This window comes from Geotrypetes seraphini, chromosome 14 (assembly GCF_902459505.1).
Source record: "Geotrypetes seraphini chromosome 14, aGeoSer1.1, whole genome shotgun sequence".
Taxonomy (NCBI): Eukaryota; Metazoa; Chordata; class Amphibia; order Gymnophiona; family Dermophiidae; genus Geotrypetes; species Geotrypetes seraphini.
In genome coordinates, this window is record NC_047097.1 from 47,831,835 (window position 1) to 47,849,899 (window position 18,065).

General features: G+C 43.3%; 1 protein-coding gene across 4 annotated transcripts in view; it reads right to left on the reverse strand.

The window, feature by feature from the left end:
- Positions 1–18,065, reverse strand: part of CGNL1 (cingulin like 1) — a 289,781-nt gene that overhangs the window by 209,403 nt on the left and 62,313 nt on the right. For all 4 annotated transcript variants that reach the window (XM_033919889.1, XM_033919891.1, XM_033919892.1 and 1 more), the window contains 2 exons: positions 10,583–12,194; positions 4,993–5,087 (listed from right to left, as the gene is read on the reverse strand). In XM_033919889.1, coding sequence (XP_033775780.1) covers positions 4,993–5,087; positions 10,583–12,175 — 1,688 coding nt within the window. In that variant the 5' untranslated portion in view covers positions 12,176–12,194. The remainder of the gene's footprint in view (positions 1–4,992; positions 5,088–10,582; positions 12,195–18,065) is intronic.

An 18,065-nucleotide genomic window follows, 5' to 3' on the forward strand; every position in this document is an offset into this window, starting at 1 on the left:
AATATTATTATCATCCAATTCTTTATTCATTTTTAAAAAATTTACAATAAGTGTAACAGCATTTATAACATTTTAAACTCAAATACAACACTTAATATTCTGTTAAAATCCATATCAGAATTTATCCCCCCCCAATCAATAACATCCTTTAAATTCAAGAAAACCTACCATAAACCCCATTCCTATATACCTTATTTAATATTCAAATCAAAAAACCCTTCCCCGCTTCTCCCATCCTGGATGTGCATTTTTAAGGGGAAAAATAATACTCAATCATTACAATATTTTGTTAATGGCTCCCAAATCTCCACCAGAAACTGTAATTAAGTCTCTTCCAGTTTTTCCAATTACTCGTAATCTGTTGTATGGCAACCCCTATCATAGTAAGTAGAAGCCTGTTATTCTTAGATGATATTTGGCTCTTAGCCCTCATTGACATGCCAAACAGCACGATAATGCCACTGGATTTTCCAACATACAATTTATTTAATCCCATATTGATTTCCAAAAAGCAAGAATCAATAGACAATAGAATAACAAATGATCTCATGTCCCAGCTTCGAGACAACAGTGCCAGCATCTATTTGACTTAGAGCTATTTAACTTCTGTAAACAAACTGAGGTCCAAAATGTCCTGAAGACCAGTCTCTGGTTTCTTATTCATAGATCCAGATATTAATTTGTACCACTGAGCAGCCTAGTGTCACAGAAATCCACCTGAAAACACAAGAACGGCAAACTATACTAATTACTAAGATTTTTCCATTCAGGGAACCCTACCTGAATGGCCTGCTTCAATTGCAACCACTTATAATTTTGTGATTTATTAAAACCATATTTGTGTTGCAATTGTGAAAAGTCAAGGAGCTTACCATTAGAAATGACATCATCTAAAGTGCGTATACCTGCCTTCATCCAATATTTCCAGATGACCTTAAATCCGCCAATTTGAATCTTGGAGTTTAGCCATAGGGTCTGATATGTTGATTTAAGTATTGAAATAGGTGTTAAGTTATTAACATATCTTAAGGTTTTCCATGTATCTACTAATATTCTATTTTCTTTATATAACCTAGGCATTTTGATACTGAGAACATGGCTTAATCTCAGAGGAAACATGAGTTGCCATTCCAACATCAACCAATCTGGGAACTTTTCCATGAGCTCTGGGAGGATCCAATACATACCTTGACACATAATATAGGATTGATGATACCTATAAAAATTAGGAAAATTTACCCCATCCTCCGTGATTGGCTTTTGTAAAGATACTAGAGCAATTCTTGCCATTTTACCCAGCCAAATAAATTTTGTAAGAATACTATTTAATTTTTTATAAAAGGACCCTGGAAAAAAACTGGCAACATACCCATTTGGTAACAAACCACAGGCAAAAATCATCATTTTAATAGTTTGAACTCTTCCCCACCAAGACAGATGTAATGGATTCCAATGCTCACACATTTCTGTGACCTTCTGCAATAAAGATTTTTCATTTACTTTCATTGTCTCTTCCAGCCTATTTTTTATCCAAATACCTAGATATTTTATACCTTCTTCCTTCCAAAGAAAGGGAAATGAATCAAATAATCCTTCTGTATAATGTACATTTAGTAGAATAATCTCTGATTTACTTAAATTTATTTTGTTTCCTGAAAATTTCCCAAATTTCTCTATCAAATCCAGCAAATGTGGAATGGTTGTTTCAGGATTCCTCAAATGAAGCAAAATGTCATCCGCATAAGTACCTTGTATTCCCGACCCGTGTAAGGAATACCCTGGATCTCCTCTGCCTGTTGAATAGCTAATAACAAGGGTTCCAGTACGATGTCAAAAAGCAAAGGAGATAAAGGACATCCTTGTCTAACACCCCGCTGCAAACAGAAACGTTCTGAGAAATTATTATTAATATACAATCTAGCAGCAGGGGAGCTATACAAAGTCTGAATCATTTGTATAAAACCTGAACCAATACCAAACCAATCCATTGCTTGATACATGAAGATCCATTCCACACGATCAAATGACTTCTCTGCATCCAAGGATACGGAGAAGGCTGGATCTTCCATATCTTTTGTTAAATTCAACATGTGAAAAGCCAGTCTGGTGTTGTTTGAAGAATATCTCTGAGCAACGAACCCCGTTTGGTGCATATCAATAATATAAGAGAGAGCCTTTGCCAAGCGTAAAGCCAATAACTTAGCCAGAAGTTTTCCATCTACATTAATTAAAGAAATAGGCCTGTAATTTGAAACCAACATGGGATCTTTATTTGGCTTTGGCAAAACTATAGTTAAGGATTTTGCCATAGTACCTGTAATACAACCTTTAGTCAGTTGAGCCTGATATAAATTTAACAGATGTGGTAATAGAGTGCTTTGAAATGATTTATAAAACTCTACAGTAAATCCATCACCACCTGGAGTGGATCCAACTCTAAGAGATTTCAACGGTGTTTGTAATTCTTTTATCGATATAGGCTCCTCAAGACTTCCTTTTATAGGGTCAGGAATTTTTGGCCCCGTAATTAATTTAAAAAATTCTAAACCTTTTAGCTCCTTGTTTGAATAAGTCTCGGAAGAATATAAAGCTTTATAAAAGTTCAAGAATTGTTTTAAAATAGATCCAATTTGAGAATGGGTATCACCCTTCTCATCTTTAACTGCCATAATTTTTGTCTTTCTTTGCTTTACTTTGAGATAATTTGCCATTAATCTTCCTGCTTTATTCGAGTTTCCATAATACAAGGCTTGCTGTGAAAACAAATCTTTCCTGACCAACTGCGATGAAATCTCATTGTATTTACCTTTAGCTTTTAAAAGGGCCTGCAAGGTAATTTGTTCCCACTTCTTAGCCAATTTCAACTCCAAAATCTTAATTTCTTGTTCCAAATTAGAAAATTCCCTTTTTAGTTGTTTCCTAATATATGCTGAATATGAAATGATTTGTCCTCTCATAGTTGTTTTGAAAGCATCCCACAAGGTTTCTAAGGAGATTTCCTCTGAGATATTGATCTGAAAATATTCATTTTTAATTGAAATTCTTCAAGAAAGTTTGAGTCTGCAAGCAATGTATTATTAAATCTCCACACAGGTCTACTACTATCCTGCTCAGCAAATTTAAATTCAATCCAAACTCCACCATGATCTGACAAAATGATTGAGTCTATGGTGGCTTTTGTTACCTGCTGAACTAATTGATCTGAAACAAAAATATAATCTATTCGTGAAAATGATTTATGAACATGGGAGCAAAAAGAAAATTCCCGTTCATTAAAATGAAGGATCCGCCAAATATCTTTCAAACCACAAGATTGAGTAAGATTTTCTAATCCCAATGACTTCAAAATCTTACTAAGTTTTTTATCCATCAATGGATCCATAACAGTATTAAAATCCCCTGCCACTACTATATTAGAAGCAGCCAGTGGTAGTATCAGCTTTTGCAGAGTTTTGAAAAACTCAATTTGATTCGAATTAGGGGCATATACATTGAAAAGCACCAGCGTATTATTTCCCAAGCTCATATCCACGTGTAACCATCTTCCTAAGGGATCTGCAGCATTCAATGTAAACATAGCTGAACATTTCTTATTCACCAATAGCTACCCCAGCCTTCTTTCCCACAGCAGGGGCAAAAAAAACAATGTTTTACCCATCCCCCTTTTAGTTTCCTGGATTCTGCGGCCGAAAAGTGTGTTTCTTGGATATAGCCTATATCCGCATTCTGTTGTTTCAAAAAATTAAGCATTTTCTTCCTCTTAATGGGATGATTGAGACCATTAACATTTAAAGAGAATAATTTAAGATTCATTTTTCCATTTAACAGCACATTTCATCAATTGTTCTCTAAATTTCCCCCTTAACAGATGATTAATTAAAATATTCCCCCACAACCAAGGTCCCCAACAGAAAATTTCCTCTCCCCCAATCCCTTTCAATTTTAAACAGTCATGGATATCCAGAATTCCTCCCTCCAAATCCCTTCTCTTCCCTCTCCCCACCCACCCCAGTATCTCATATGAAAACTCCCCTCCCCAAGCATTCAATTTCTAAGAAACAGTGTTAAAACGTTTAAAAATAAATCCTTTCCAAATGAACATATTAAATCCATTGTAAAATCATCAATAAAACATCAATGAATATCCCTCTTTATATTTAAGTCATATTATATTTAAGCCATTTTAATCAATTAGATAAATAAACTATTAAAAGTTCCCCTTCCCCATTCCTATAACTAACATTTAATGATAGATCTTTGAAATGTATCAGTCCTAAAATAATAATTAAAAATCAATTGAAAGTCCCCTGTAATAGTTCTCTAATATACTTAACCTTATTACCCATTCTTTCATTTCATTAATAATAAAATATCAATTTGAATAAATAAACTCACAAAAATTATCAGATAGAACTACCATATTCAATTCTATCATCCCAACCCCAATAAAATGATCAAGAAATCATGAATTTTCCAATGAACACTGTGAAATGTTTCAGCCTGTAACCAGACCAGAGCTGGTATTGTGACATCATAATGCCTCATTCCACCAATGCCTAAGAGCCAACCTCATAAATGATGTCACGATGGTTTGATTGTCCTTTACTTGGCTCATTTTTACTACATTTTTATTTCTAGAGTGGTCAAGTGTAGAGAAATACATGGGGACAAATTTTTCCCCCGTCCCCGCAGGAACTCAATTTCCCCATCCTGTCCCCGCAAGTTTTGCCGTTGTCCATGTCCCTGCCTCATTCCTGTAAGCTCTGCCTCGGACACTTACGATTTTAAAGTGTTTGAGGCTTGTGCAGATGAGGACGAAGCTTGCAGGAATGTGGCAGGGTCAGGAAAAGCATTCGTGGGGACAGGAAAATGAGTTCCTGCGGGGACAGGAGAAAATGTGTCCCCAGTGTCATTCTCTAATTTACATATAAGAACAGGACAGAAAAAGGAGAACACCAAACAAATTATTGTACATTAATGAAGTTCACAAACCCTTCTTTCAGGTAATTGTAAAGTATCTGCTTGGCAGTTTCTTCATTTGTTTGCTGTGAAAGCTCCTGCTGACCCTTCAACAGATCAGGCGTCGCCTACAAACATAAGAAAAAGCATTATTATCCACTGATAGAAATTATACTGTGACTTTATAATGTTGTATAGTCTTATTACCTTGTATGATTATAGTATAACTCTGTAGGCTTGTATAGTCGAATCATTCTGTAAGATAAGATGCCTCTACATGTATTGATCTAAGAATATTCTTAAGTGAAGACGAATTGACAATTACTCTGTAACTCGTTCAGAGCTCTTTGGGGAGGACGGGATATAAGGCCAACCAAATAAATACATTTATACAGCCATGTATAAACCTTTTGATATCGATATATGCTTTTGAGCATTATTTATTTATTCATTCAACTTTCTATACCCTTCTCCCAAAAGAGCTCAGAACGGTTTACATTAATTTATTCAGGTACTCAAGCATTTTTTCCGTCTGAACCGGTGGGCTCACAATCTATCTAATGTACCTGGGGCATTGTAGCCCTCTCCTCCTTAACCTCCTCTTTTACTAATACACTCCTCCCTCCTTATTTGCAGTTTCGGCATCTGCGGTTTCGACTATTCACATTTTCTTGTGCTGGGACCCCTCCCAGTGAATTGACCTTACCTAGTGGTCTAGCAGTGATGCAGGGTAGGAGCGATCTTCTTACACTCCTGCCCCATGCAAAGCCGTCATTAAAAATGGCTGCTGGGAGTTCCTGTGGTCTCACGAGACAACGGGAACTCACAACAGCCATTTTCAATGACGGGTCTACACGAGGAAGGAGTGTAGGAAGCTCCCTCCTGCCCCACGTCACCGCTAGACCACCAAGTAAGGTCCGGGAGGCGGGGGTGGGTCAGAGTCAACCCAAAAGTTATTCACTAATTTTCCATATTCGTGGGCTGGCTCTGCTCGTAATCCCTGTGAATACAGAGGGAGGAGTGTATAGACTATAATGGACACGTTAGCGTTTAGCGCAGGCTAATATTTAGCACACGCTAAAATGGCTTGCGCGCCTTAGTAAAAGGACCCCTAAATGTAAACGTTAATGTAAATCTAATCTGTAATCTTTTATTCTGCTGCTTTTCAATTCAGATTCAGAGTGGATTATAACAAAAGAAACCCTGCAATAAGGGGAGCACAAGAGTGATATTTTACAAAAAAAATAGGTCTTTAAAACTTTATGAAAAATAATATTCAAATCTAAGATCCTCATTTCTAATGAAAGATTGTTCCATGTCTGAACCACAAATCCGAAAAGTGTAGCTCCTTTCTAATTTCTTTATTTTGTTTGTAAACCGCTTTGCTGCTGTTTATAAAAGACAATATATAAAGATTAATAAATCATAAACCATACAGCGTTCACACCTCTCCCATTTTTCCAAGAGGTGAAAACCACTAAAACATTATTGTATTCTTTATTATTGTATGATTGAACTGTTATTGTATGTTTGTACAATAACATATTTATTATTGTATGTTTGAACTGTGTTCATCAATTAGTTTTCTGCAGAAATGGATCCGAATAACTTGAGATCCCCTCTAAAAGCCCTATGGAGAAATTCTCAATATCTGTGAGCCTGTGTGCCAGAATTAACATCACTGTAACCCCCTTGTTAATTTGCAAATACATGGGATTCCAACAAATGCCTTAATAAGAGGGTTTAGCTGTCTTTTAACTGAAGCCAGAATGACTGAGGAGGTCCTCAAAATTTAACTGGCAAACTATTCAGCCTACAAGTTTTGTTTTTGATTACAACAAAATGGCCGCTGTCTTTTTGAACTGTCTCCTAAATTATAAAGGGCACTAATGATTTGCGAAAGCTAAACACTAAAGACGCCCATAGGAATAAAATGGGTGTCTTTAGCATTTAGCGCAAGTTCATCATTAGTGTATGCTAAAGCGGCTAGTGCCCTTTGATAAATTCCCCTCTAATTGTCTTTACAAATTATTCATTTCTGCATTATCTAATGATAATATCCAAAGAGGAATATCATTTTGGGTGTTGATCATTCACCACAACTGCCTAAACATAATCGTTTGGTACCAAATTATACTTACCAGAGAGCCTGGGTTGAATAAAATCCTCACAGAAATGTAATGTGAGGTAAAAAAAGGGAGATAAAACACATTTTTAAATCCCAACAAGGATACTTTGAGGAGTTAAGATTAGTCCCAAGTTAATTCACTTTTAAGTAAAATCACCTTGGTTTAGGAAATGATATATAACATGCAAAGCCTTTCAACACCCCTCTCCACCCCCTCAGGTAGTTTATTTAAGGTCAATGTAGTAGTTTTTTCAAAACTAGTCCAAGGAGTATTTAGAAGCGATGGATATCTGAAATTTATGGAATACTCAGAAATATGAGCAATTGCTGTGTTTTCCTCTTAAACAGAGAAATTCTTTCAATATAAGCAGCATTAATTACAACCTGAAAGAGAAGGTGATGACAGATTTCAAACAGATCCACACCTGGTGCCAAGTCAATTCCAAACAGCTTTCGTCACTCTTTTGATAAAATTACTTACTTGGTGTTCTCAAATTCTTCTATAAATTGAGTATCTGGTTTCTCAAAAACAAGATCTACAATTGCGTCTCAATTGGGTCTAAGTTAAACATTTAGATTTTAAGGTCTCTGAGGAAGAGTTCTTAGGAAATTCCTTTATGAAGAGGCCAAAGTAAATTAATGTGGTTTTCTTCCACAATGGTCCTCATTTACTAGGCTTTTTCTCTTAGTGTCTAGCGCAGGGTGAAGTCTTTTACAATACACTGACGATGTTGATTTCAATAAACTCAGGAATTGTGAGGTAAATTTTCAGCAGAGGGATCTATGTATAAAAGGGCACATCAACAAATCCACACATGACAAATGCACCCCGACAATTGTGCGCACAGACAAGTGTGAGTACGACAATTGTGTCCTGTGAAATGCGAACACCAATCTGAATCTGCTATAAGTGGTTATCTGGAAGGCCCTGATTTGCTCAGAATCCTCAGGCCCTGTCCTTTGGGAGGAACTGTCCTTCCCAAGGGACGGGGCCTGAGGAGTCTGAGCAAATCAGGGCCTTCCAGATATCCACGTATGTAAAGGATTCCCATAATCATCATGTAAACCTTACCCTAATACTAGATATCAAGTGAATCTTTTAAGTGTAGTAGGGGTGATCCCCCCACCTCCCTCAATAAAGAGGGTTACTTGTAACCCTCAAAATGACAAAATAGTATCCGTAATGGATTGTGATTGGGGCAGTATGGAGCGCAATTGTCAGAGCGCATTTGACGGGTCACCTCCCATTCTGTGCATACATTTATTGTGCGCACAATTGTAGGGGCACAATTGTTGTATGTGCATTTGACGGGTCGCCGTATAAAAGTTATATGTCTATTCAGCTGTAATAAACATATAAATTGTAGCTAATAAATCTACATACATAGGACTACAAACTAATTCAAGCACTATTGGCATATCATGCTATTGGGTGGGAAATGGACAAGTTTCTAGGCAGAAAATGGACAAAGACTTTGCATTGCAATTAGTGCATGAATTAGTGTGCACGGTCATACCAGCAGAATGTAGTGGTATGCAAAATCTGCAATAGTATTGATGCAAGCCATCCCCATTTTAATGGCACAAGTCCCAGAACCCTGATTCCAGGTCCTGGAGTTTTCCCAAGGCAAAATACAGAATCCTGAAGGTTTAAGGGGCCTATCTCCAGCAGTACAGAAGTAGTGGCAAGGCAGATAGGACAGGACTACCATTATAATAGGCTCCAAGGCCCAGATGCACTAAAGCCAGCTAGATACCTGTGATGGACAGTATAACAAAAAATTAATAAACTTGGATTGTCACTAAACCTGTTTTAACAGCTTTAGCGACGATCACATTTGCTGACCCAGTGCAGAAGAAGGCTCACCACCTGGTTTTCTGCACAATCGCTCATTCCCTGATCTGACCATGCAAATAAGCTGATTAATATTAAAATGCCATGTAAACTAGTAGAGCAATTGATGCTCTTACATGGCTTTCCGATGCACTAAAAAAGTGATCGCTTTTAGCAATCCAAAAAAAAAGCGACTGCTCAAGACCAATTGCTTACCTGTCTAACCTTTTTTTAATGGGCACAGATGCTGTGCATATTACATATGCACAATATCTGCCCCATTAGAAAATAAAAGCCCCCCCCGATGGCAGCCCTCCCTGAAGAGCCAGCACCGAGAACCGACCTCCCCCGTGCCAGCAAAAACAGGAGGAATGCCTACTTCCTCCTGTCATGCCGACCCCACCTCCCCCACATGAGAAAAAATGGCAGAAAGGATGCCCACTCCCTCCTGCCATGGAGACTCCCTCCCCCCAATGGCAGCAAAATGGCAGGAGGTATGCCCACTCCTTCCTGCCACCGAAGGCCCACTCACGCGCCAGGCGCCCCCCCAAACATCCCCTATCCTCCCCCTATCCCCCCTGAAAAAAAAGACAGGAGAGATGCCCACTCTCTCCTGCCACCGGAGGTCCCCTGAAATCCCACCCTCCCACTCTCTGAACTCCCCCTCCCCGGTACCTTTTTAGAGAAGTTGGAGCAGAAGGGAAATAATAATAATAATAACTTTATTTCTTCTATACCGCCATAATCTTACGACTTCTAGGCGGTTCGCCGTCCCACTCATAGGCCCACCAGATCAAAATGGTGGGCCTTTCTTTCTCCAGTGCATCATGTGATGCACAGGGAGGGGCCTAATGCCTAATGCACCTCCTCCTCCTTGTATCCAATCACAGCCTTAGACTCCTCCCCCTTGTATCTCGGGATACAGAGGGAGCAGTCAAAGACTCTGATTGGCTCAATGTAACACGCACAGCATCTGTGACCATTAAAAAATAAAAAAAGGTTTCCTGCCCCGAACAGTTGAGTGGCAGGAGGCTGCTTTTTGGGACTTCCCCTGCCTCTCAGCTGTTCAGCTTTCCCCTGCCGGCTCTGCACATGAGTGAGAGTTACTCTCACAGTGATCATCGGACGGCAGAGTTGAGCATTACGACAAACATCCGCTTGAATCATTTGCATGCCGACTTTTTAGTGCATCAAGAGCTCTTTCTGAATATGCCAAAAAATTGAATCGGTGCAAACTCACATAGTCTTATCGATCCTCTTAGTGCATCTAGGCCCAAGTGTTCTGTCATCATTGCAGATATGGGACCTTAGTGTGTACTGTCATGAATGCAAAGCTGGTACATACATCTGCACTTACCATATGATAAAGCTTGAGTTCATACTGGGAATGCCCCTGACAATTAGCACACAGGGTTTGCACTTACTGTATGTTAAATGCAAAAATCTATGCAAAAAGTATTCCTCACCCAGTGCACTCCAAATTCCACCCAGTTTTATGACCAAAACTGGTATGTTACTTGGGCCATAAAACTGAAAGCAAAGCAGTTATGCAGTCGGCATCCTGTACTTTCATTGGTCATGCAACGTACACAGTAGACCTTACACTTGACTAGATTCAACCCAGAAGTAAAATAATAATCGCACGTTAAATTGCAACTTACCTGTATACCTGAAGCAGAGGTACATTTTTTTTCTGAAATCATTTTTGGTCTAGATTCAGGGAATACAAGAATATGATTTTGTAACTGTAATGTAGAAGTCGATGTTTTCACATCATCACTTTTACTCTGAATGGGAACAGTTGACATTTTCAGTAAGAGACTATCCGTTTCATCACACAGATATCCACCATTAGATTTAGTTTGTTTATGATACTGCAAAGATGGAAAGTTGTTGCAGTTTTGAGTTTCTTTAGCTGAAGTTTGCAATTTTCCAAGGGTTTGAGGTGCAGATTGCTTCTTAGAAAACAATAGCTTGTATTCTGGACACAGTGGTTTCTGAAGGCCAATTTGAGAGGGTCTAAGCAACTGTTCTGTTGATTTTCCTAAGTTTCTGCTGAACTCATCCAAGTAATATGAACTACCCTGAAGACCAAAAGGCAATGCACTGTCAACACTTCTAGCTCTTTTACGATCTTCTGGGTCAATTCTGTTTCTTCTGGCTGACCTACCTCTTCTCTGCATGCTAACTGTTCTATCAAATTTTTCTATTAACCGTTCCACTCCAGGAATTGACCCAGTGTCGATATCACGACCAGTCCCTGCCATAAATGGAATATACCTTCTGTTTTCATGTCTGTTTACATTGTCAGCGTAAAGAGCATCCTCTTGGTCATCCAAAAGCAGTTTATACAAGGAATGTGCAGTGGTTGGAGTAGCTGATGAAGAGGATGAGCAATGTGATCTTGATCCATCAAGTACTGGTCCAGCCGATTCCTGTCTCCGAAAAGGAAGCACATCTGGTCTTGCCTTCTTAGGTTCTGGATGGGTTATAGGACTATTTAATAAAGATCCTCCACTAGATGAAAATGACTCTGATGTAGGCAAGTCACTTGGACTGCTAGGAGCACTTTTATGCTCGGGCAATTGTTTGATATGGTTATTTGATGCTAAAGATAGGAAAACACTTGAGCCTTTTACGTTTGGATTCATCAACTCCACAGATTTAGTGTGTCTTTGAGGAGATGCCACACTGGTCAAGGAGTTCCATAGCTCTTTTTCATTATCTTCATCTTTAATAAGTGTAGGCTTGTTACATATGGAAGGCTGGTAAGAATCCACACACAAGCTATTCTTTTCAGGATCATAAGGCTGCAAAAGCTCTGGGTGCCTTTGAAAATTTAATAAATTAGAATTTTTCAGTGGTCTTTCTTTGCATTTGGAAATACCATTCTGTACATCACTGCATTTTGTGGTTTTCAATGACTGTGCATATGGATTTTCTGGATTAAGCTGTGGATCACTATGTTCTCTTCCCAGATGTTGATAACCTAAGCTAGAGCATGATCTGTTTACTTCCTGAGATGTAGCCTGCTGCTTATTTGCAGATGACGATGGGTTTGACAGACAGCCTTCCTTATTATTTAGCACTATATATGGATGTCCATCAATTCCTTGCACTCTAATACTGACGCCATATGATCCTTCTTTCTGGTTGGGTATGTTTCCTGACTTTTTCATCTTCTCATTGGTTGTTCCACGGTGAATCCCATAGTCTTGTGGCACATAGTGGTGTCTATCAAAATAAGGTTCCATAATTCTGTCTGCTCTTCAGCTATAAAACAATAAAGAAATATATTTTATTTAAGATTTATGTATTGCAAAGGCAGAAGGGGTTTACATTATCATAATAACTTGGATTCAAGCATATATAAATTTGAAACAAATGCCAATATTAAAACTGACGTATTCACTGAACATTTGTAATTTACACAAATTGACAAAAGCATAGCAGGCGTTATTTTCTATGTCACTGCAACACAGCAATTCTGAAGCTTTTCAAAGGTATGAATTATTAAACAGACTAGTATGTGGGAATGACCTGCATACAGGAATGCTAAGACCCCTTTTTACCAGAGTTAGGGCTAGATTCACTTACCTCGTTTCCGTGCCCAATCCGTGCTGGACTGACCAATTCACACCAAAAAATTAAAATGAGGGCGATCAAAGTAATGTCTCCCTCCGACCGCACAAATCGCTAGTGTGCGATCCTTACGCATGTGCAGACCATCTGCTTTCCCTGGAGATGGTCTGCACATGCGTTTTGTGTCCATTTTGGGGTTTTTTGTTGTTGTTGTTTTTTTACTGGCCCTGAGTCTCCTGCTCTGGAAGAGCGATCCCGGCATTTAAAAGCAGGCAATTTTTGACTCTCCTGCTCTCTGCCGCCCTTCCCCGCAGTGCAGCCCCGCTTTAAAACCATGGGTTCGCACTGCGGGGAAGGGCGGCAGAGAGCAGGAGAGTCGGGGGAGCCAGAGAGAATCGGGGCAGGCAGAGAGCAGGTCGCAGCAGAGATCAGGAGAGTTGGGGAAGCCAGAGAGAGTCGGGCAGGCAGAGAGCAGGTCGCAGCAGAGATCAGGAGAATTGGGGGAACCAGAGAGAGTCGGGGCAGACAGAAAGCAGATCGCGGCAGATAGCAGGAGAATCGGGGAGAGCCAGAGAGAGTCGGGGAAGGCAGAGAGCAGGTCACAGCAGAGATCAGGGAGAGTTGGGGGAGCAGAGAGAGTCAGGGCAGACAGAGAGCAGGAGAGTCGGGTGAGCCAGAGAGCAAGAGAGCCGGGGAGCCAGAGAGAGAAGAGTCAGGGTAGGCAGTACTCCAAGTGGAGCCTCACCAAAGACAGAGCAGTTTTTTACACAAGCGACTGGTCCTCACCAGTCGCTTGTTCTTGATTGGCCAGTCAGTCGGTGTGTCAGGAAAAAAGGGTAGTGAATCGCGTCCTTCCAGCTTTGCATGCCGATTCCCCTCATTTGCATGCATAGATTGGGATCGGATCACTACACAAGTTAGTGAATCGGGCTGGAAGAAAATCGGGTCGCAAACCGTTCGGTTTGCTTAGTGAATGCAGCCCTTAGGCCTCTAAAATTGCTCCTCTTCATTGAGAAACTGTGACAAACAGGAAAGTAGTACAAATTCTATTTTATAAGGCAAAAATTAGCACACAGTAATGTAATTGTAGCTTAATGGTTAGTGCAGTGGTCTGAGAACCTGGGGAACAGAGGTTGATTCTCAATGCAGCTCTTTGTGACTCTGGGCAAGTCAGTTAACCCCAACTACAAAATAAGTATAATATGTAAACTGCTTTGATTGTAATCACAGTGAGGCAGTATATTTATTCATTCAATTTTCTAGATTGTTCTCCCAGGGAAGCTCAGAAAGCACAGTTACTTACCGTAACAGGTGTTATCCAGGGACAGCAGGCATATATTCTCACATGTGGGTGACGTCATCTACGGAGCCCCGGCGCGGACAGCTTTTCAAGCAAACTTGATTGAAGTTTCAAGTTTGCACACTGCACCACGCATGTGCGTGCCTTCTCGCCCACTAGAGGGCGCATCCCACCTCGTGGTCCTCAGTTCCATAACTAGCAAGGAAGCCATCCCCGGGGAGGCGGGCGGGTTGTGAGAATATATGCCTGCTGTCCCTGGATAACACCTGTTACGGTAAGTAACTGTGCTTTATCCCAGGACAAGCAGGCATGATATTCTCACATGTGGGTGACCTCCAAGCTAACCAAAAAAGGGCAGGTGGGAGGATGGCTATTTAGGAAAACAGATTTTGCAAAACTGACTGGCCAAACCGGCCGTCACTCCTGGATAAAGTGTCCAGACAGTAATGAGAGGTGAATGTATGAACCGAAGACCAAGTGGCAGCCTTACATATGTCCTCCATCGGAGTGGATCGGAGGAAAGCTATCGAAGCTGCCATCGCTCGGACCTTGTGCCCCGTGACTCGACCCGGGGGAGGAAGGCCAGCCTGAGCGTAGCAAAAGGAAATGCAAGCGGCCAACCAGTTAGACAGAGTGCGCTTGGAAACTGGGTGCCCTAATCAATTGGGATCGAAGGACAAAAACAATTGAGGAACCTTCCGATGAGGCCTGGTGCGTTGAAGATAAAATGCCAACGCCCTCTTACAGTCAAGCGTGTGAAGCGCCGTCTCGCCAGGATGGGAGTGGGGCTTCGGGAAGAACACAGGAAGGACAATGGACTGATTGAGGTGGAAGTCAGAAACAACTTTAGGTAAAAACTTAGGATGGGTGCGGAGAACCACCTTGTCGTGATGAAAGACAGTGAAAGGAGGGTCCGCAACCAAGGCTTGCAACTACCCAATCCGCCTGGCGGAGGTGAGGGCAATTAGAAACACCGCTTTCCAAGTCAGAAATTTCAAGAGGGACTTGTTGAGTGGCTCAAACGGGGGTTTCATCAGTTGAGCCAGAACCACATTCAAATTCCACACGATAGACGGAGGCTTAAGAGGGGGACAAACCCTGAGTAACCCTTTCATGAAGCGTGTCACCAAGGGATGGAGTGACAGAGGGCGTCCCTCCAGAGGTTGGTGGAAAGCAGAAATCGCACTGAGATGAACCCGCACCGAAGTGGTTTTCAAGCCGGAGCGCGACAAATGGAACAAGTATTCTAAAACCGAGGATACCGGAACTGATACCGGATCCAGGTGAAAAGACGAGCACCAGGTGGAAAACCTGGTCCATTTCTGCGCATAGCAAAGCCTCGTCGAGATCTTGCGGGAGGCTTCCAACACCTCCTTCACCGATTGAGACAGGTCCGGAGGAGTCAGGGAACAAGAAACCAGGCTGTCAGGTGCAATGACTGCAGATTGGGATGTAACATGGATCCTTGACTCTGAGACAGCAGAGAAGGAGAGACAGGCAGGGGAAGAGGCTCTCTGGCACTGAGCTGGAGCAGCAGGGAGAACCAGTGCTGACGCGGCCACCGAGGTGCTATGAGAATCATCGTGGCCGTGGACGATTTTAGGTGTACCAACGTTCGCATGATCAGAGGGAACGGAGGGAATGCATACAGGAACCTCCCTTCCCAGTCGAGTAGGAAGGCATCCGCTTCCAGACGGTCCTGCGAGTACATCCGAGAACAATATAGTGGTAGTTTGTGTGTCTCCGGAGAGGCAAACAGATCCACCTGTGGCGTTCCCCAGCGAGCGAAGTCCTCGCGTAGAACTGCTGAGTGTAGAGTCCACTCGTGCGGTTGCAGAAGTCGACTCAGTTTGTCCGCCAGGCAATTCCGTTCTCCTTGGATGTAGACCGCCCGGAGGAAGATGTTCCGGGAGGCCGCCCACTCCCAGAGGCGAAGAGCTTCGGAGCAGAGGGGCCATGACCCCGTTCCTCCCTGCTTGTTCACATAATACATTGCCACCTGATTGTCCGTGCGGACGAGGACCACCTGGTCCTGCAATATGTGAACGAAGGCTCGAAGTGCTAGGAAGATGGCTCGCAGCTCTAGCACGTTGATATGACACTGACGGTCTTCTGACGACCACAGGCCCTGCGTGCGAAGACCGTCGAGATGGGCTCCCCACGCGTACTCAGAGGAGTCCGTGGTCAGGACCTTGTGAAAAGGCGGAGTGCGAAACAATAGCCCCATGGACAGATTTGAAGAGTCTGTCCACCAACGCAGCGATTTCCGCAAGGGCGGAGTTACCGAAATGAGGCGAGACACCGGGTCGCACTCCTGACGCCACTGGGACGCGAGGGTCCACTGAGGGATCCTCAGGTGTAGCCTCGCAAACGGCGTGACATGTACCGTCGAGGCCATATGGCCCAGCAGCATCATCATGCGCTTGGCCGACACCCTCGACAGTTGGGAGACCTGGCGGCTCATCCGTACCAAGGCTTCCAACCGCTGGGTCGGCAGGTAGGAGCGTAGGCGCACCGTGTCCAGCACCGCACCTATGAATTGAAGAGACTGCGACGGTCTCAACTGAGACTTTGGAAAGTTTATCTCGAACCCGAGAGTTTGCAGGAAGGCAATAGACTGTCGGGTCGCTGAGATAACCCTCTCCCTGGTCGGGGCTTTGATGAGCCAATCGTCCAGGTAAGGGAACACATGGAGTCCACGTGACCTGAGGGCTGCTGCAACCACCACCATGCACTTCGTGAATACTCGTGGGGACGCGGCCAGGCCGAAGGGCAGTACCCTGTACTGGAGGTGGAGGTCCCCCACCTGGAATCGTAAGAATCTTCGACAGGCGGGGTGCACCGGAACATGGGTGTATGCTTCCTTCAGGTCGAGGGAGCACATCCAGTCCCCTTCCCCCAAGAGGGGGTACAAAACCGGGAGAGATAGCATTCGAAACTTCTCCCGGGCCAGGAATTTGTTGAGCTTCCTGAGGTCCAGTATGGGGCGCAGGTCCCCGGTCTTTTTTGGGACCAAAAAGTAGCGGGAGTAAAACCCCGTACCCCACTGGTCCTTGGGGACCGGCTCGACCGCCCGAAGCTTCAAGAGGGCTTTGGCTTCGGTTATAAGGGTCGGTAGCTGCGAACGGTTGCAGGGGACTAAACTTGGGGGACTGTCCGGCGGCGAGGACACAAAGTTGAGCGAGTAGCCCTCGGAGACGATCCGGAGCACCCAAGCGTCTGAGGTAATCCCGGTCCATGCCTCCCGGAAGGACCGAAGACGGCCCCCGATAGGAAGGGGTTCCTGAGAAAGTGCGGAGGGGAACCCGCCCCGTCCGCTCAGCCCGTCAAAAGGAAGGCGCGGGCTTAGAAGGGCCCTGCGCCTGGGCTTGGGTTTGTCCCCCTCTGCCTCGCTGAGACGGACGTCTCGGAGGCGGTCTCGAGAAAGCCGGAGTCGACTTCTGAGGGTATCGGCGCGGCGGAGGCCGAAAGGGTTTCTGCGGCGGGGGTCTAGGTTTGGGGCGGACCAGGGATGCTAGAGAGCGCTCCTGTTCCGACAAGCGCTTGGTCGCCGCATCCAATGACTCGTCGAATAACTCGGACCCCACACAGGGCAAGTCTGCCAGGCGTTCCTGCAGGTTTGGGTCCATGTCGAGGGTGCGAAGCCAGGCCAAGCGGCGCATGGCCACCGCGAGGGCCGACACCCTCGAAACCAGCTCAAAGGCGTCGTACACTGCGTGGAATAGGTACAACCGCAATTGAGACAGGTTGGACATAAACTTATCGAATCCTGCTCTTTGGGAGTCCGGTAACGAGTTTCGATATTGAGGAAGGTCCTTCACCATACCACGCAAATAGGAGGAAAAGGTGAAGGCGTAATTTAGAACCCTGGTGGCCATCAGGGAATTTGAATAGAGGCGACGGCCAAACTTGTCCAGGGTCCGCCCCTCCCTGCCTGGTGGAACCGCCGCAGAAACCCGTGAGGGCTGTGATTTTTTAAGAGCAGACTCCACCAGAAGAGACTGGTGTGAGAGCTGCGCCTTATCGAACCCTTTAGGGGGAATCGTCCTATACTTCGATTCCATTTTTGAAGGCACAGACGTGACTGTAAGAGGGTTTGACAAGTTATTCAGCCAGGTTTGCAGAAGGACACTGTTGAGAGGGAGTCTAGGCACCTCCCTAGGAAGAGTGGGGAGGTCCTGTTCCTCCAAAAATTCTTTGGAATACCGAGAGCCTACCATCAGGTCAATCCCCAGGGCTTGGGCCATGTCCTGAACGAAGGA